Source organism: Gadus macrocephalus, chromosome 14 (genome assembly GCF_031168955.1).
Source record: "Gadus macrocephalus chromosome 14, ASM3116895v1".
Classification (NCBI taxonomy): Eukaryota; Metazoa; Chordata; class Actinopteri; order Gadiformes; family Gadidae; genus Gadus; species Gadus macrocephalus.
Genome location: NC_082395.1, coordinates 23,522,521 through 23,525,317, shown reverse-complemented (window position 1 = coordinate 23,525,317; position 2,797 = coordinate 23,522,521). Strand labels below are relative to the sequence as shown.

The following is a 2,797-nucleotide window of genomic DNA, read 5'->3' as shown; positions in this document are numbered from 1 at the left end:
ATCAGAAACCAATCCAGATGAGTGGGTTCCTTAACTTCCAACCGTGATCACATCGTCCTAATCCCTCTTAAATCGTCCCTATCCCACGAGCGGCTTCATTAGTGGGAGCAGCAGCCAGACATCGTTGTCATCAAGGGGTGGAAGCATGGTAGCAAGACCAACATCTAAACGACAGAGAGCAGCTCAGCGTGCGGAGCAAACCCTCTCCGTCCCCGCCAAGGACAGCTACACACGGGGTCATCCAACTCAGGAGGATGCAAGCCAGGGGAAATGTGATGAACAAACTGTGGATTGGAACGCGGCCAAAACAACCGCCTCCGAGGCCAACATGTGGCTGCGGCCCCGGAGCGGTTGGCCGCTGTCACCGTCTGGAGGAGGAAGATGGAGCGGACATCTTCAGCCACGGTTCTAGCTAGGTGTTGGAGTTTGGAGGGTGAAGCTCCTCTCGCTGGGTGTTGGTGTTTGGGGGGTGAAGCTCCTCTAGAGCCAAACAGTGTGTGAGATGAAGCCCCTCCCACTGAGAAGGCGGGAGACGGGCAGAATTAAAAAAACTAAATAACAGACTTCTGTCCACTCTGACTGGGGGGAGGGGGGCGGAGAGGGGGGGCACTGTGTGATGCGGTAGCGTAGCTCGGCTGGCTAGAAGGTGTGAATGGGAGGGGTTAAGAAGAGAAAGAGAAGCAAGAAGAGAGAAATACGGCTTGTCAGCATGTTTTTAGGATGAATATATCAGTGAGGGTGAGATAGGGGTACGGTGATTTTATTGATAACATGAAGTCACCATCGATCAGCATTGACTACAGATCAATGTAGTCAGTGTCATTTTGAGTTACGAGCTATTTTAAATGTTACACATTGTAACTTTAATCTTCAACTCAACAAGTATAACTGATTATGACAGATATTATCAAATGTTTATGCACTGGGTAGACAGTCTCGGTAAACAGAGGTAGGACATATAATCAGGAACTAATGGCTTGAGATCCTTTGTAAACAGGGACACTGGGAACTACACCAGAGTGGGCGTCATAACTTCCCCTCACAGCTTCCTGTCTGCTGCACTGGTCGTCCAGAACCTCAACAACATCTCTCCATCTTACTCTGTGGTCTTAGTTCTTAAACCCAGTCCAAATAATGACCAATCGACGTGTCTTCCTTCTCTTTGTTAAGATGGGATGATCTGGTTGGAGGTTTGGTGAAACACTAATGAATAAATAGTAGGACGGCTACTGTTGGTTTGGCCTTGTGGTGTGACGTGGTACTTCTCAGAGTTGGGGTCTTCTGAACATTAGATGTTCCTCACCATGGACTTTTACCAATACTGGCAGGGAATAATTCTGCCATGCAAAGACAACTACACCAAAAACAGCCTTGAGTACAATAGCTGCTGTTGAAATTCCCTGACCCTTCAAAAATGACTAATCTCCAATTAATGTCGATGACCTCCAGCAAAACCGAAGCTCAGACGAAGAATCCAAAAGATTAGGAAGAATACAGCATCAGGAAACTCTCAGTTTGGAGTCTTCTCAACAATAAACCGTTATGTTGTTTTTAAGTCGTCCATCAGGCTTTATGGTAGCAGACCTATTGAGGAATGTGCTTGGAGCTGAGTTACTGTATCTCAGTCTGTGTGGGCGTGATTCGATTTGTAGGCCTAATTGTTTATGTGTAAAATAATCTATAAATGCAGAGTTGATCTGTGAAAGTGAACTGGAATCTGCAATGGGTTTAGAATCCGTGTTTTGTTTTATGTTTAATAGGATTTTAATGTATCATACCTCCATCGGTCAATGTGTAGACACAACTGTTATCCTTATGAATGAACCGCTGCAGAGTCGAGTAGTACTGCTCCAAAAGCCATATCTCCCTAAAATGAACATCATAATTATATCAGAAGACTTATCGCTGTTTGAGAAGTTGAACCTCTCCTCACCTGTTGAGCCGTTCAGTCGAGGGATGGACGAGCACTTCTTCTCAGCCAGTCGCATGCGGACCTGCTCCTGCACCCTGCGGGCCCGGGTCCCCGCGGCGTCCCCCCCGTACGGCCCGTCGGAGATCTGCATGTCGGACGGGACGCCGTAGGACGTGCGGGACGAGTTGGGTTGCAAGGCGGACAGGAAGCAGCCGTCCGCCGCCCGCATAGCGACGCTCATCTTGGAGAGGCAAGTTTAAAGTTAGAGAAGACGAACACCTCGAAGTCTGGCTGGAACTCCGAATCCCGATGAAGATTAACGCGTTCTGAGCAGAAACATCCAGAAGAACAACAACAACAAAACAAGCGTCGACTGTTCGCCTTGGAGGAGGAAGAGTGATCAAAACGTTCTGAGTTCCCCCACCGCGTCTCTGAGGCTGTGCGCCGTTAGATCAGCAGGACTGAGGACGAGACCGAGACCGGACCTTTAGACGCTCCGAGGAGGGGGGGGGGGGGGGGGGGCAGGAGGCGGGTCTTCCGACGCTCAGCCATTCACCTGTTTCTCGCAGGACGATATCAGTCAGAGATCAAGATCGTCCTGGAATAGTTCTGACTGAATGATAATGACGTAATTTGGGTTGATTCTGACTGAGTGTACATTACATCTTGTGGGCTGGGTTCCTGTCTTTACGCACAGCGCGCGTGATAGGGACAGGGAGGGACGTGACAGACAGATACACCCCGGGTCGAGTGACAGTTGACGGACAGATACACCCCGGGTTACTGTCAGCTGTCCGTCAACAGATATGTCAGCGCGAAGGGTGCGGTTAGTGGGCGATATATTTAATATTCATTAATGGAATCCCCATAGGCCTATATGTAGGC

At 49.1% G+C, this 2,797-nt stretch overlaps 1 protein-coding gene across 1 annotated transcript in view; it reads right to left on the bottom strand.

Annotated features, from left to right (window-relative positions):
- Positions 1 to 2,357, bottom strand: part of LOC132472014 (plakophilin-3-like) — a 23,095-nt gene extending 20,738 nt beyond the window's left edge. The window contains exon 1 of the mRNA XM_060071412.1: positions 1,934 to 2,357. Coding sequence (XP_059927395.1) covers positions 1,934 to 2,153 — 220 coding nt within the window. The 5' untranslated portion in view covers positions 2,154 to 2,357. The remainder of the gene's footprint in view (positions 1 to 1,933) is intronic.
- Positions 2,358 to 2,797: the final 440 nt, after the last annotated feature.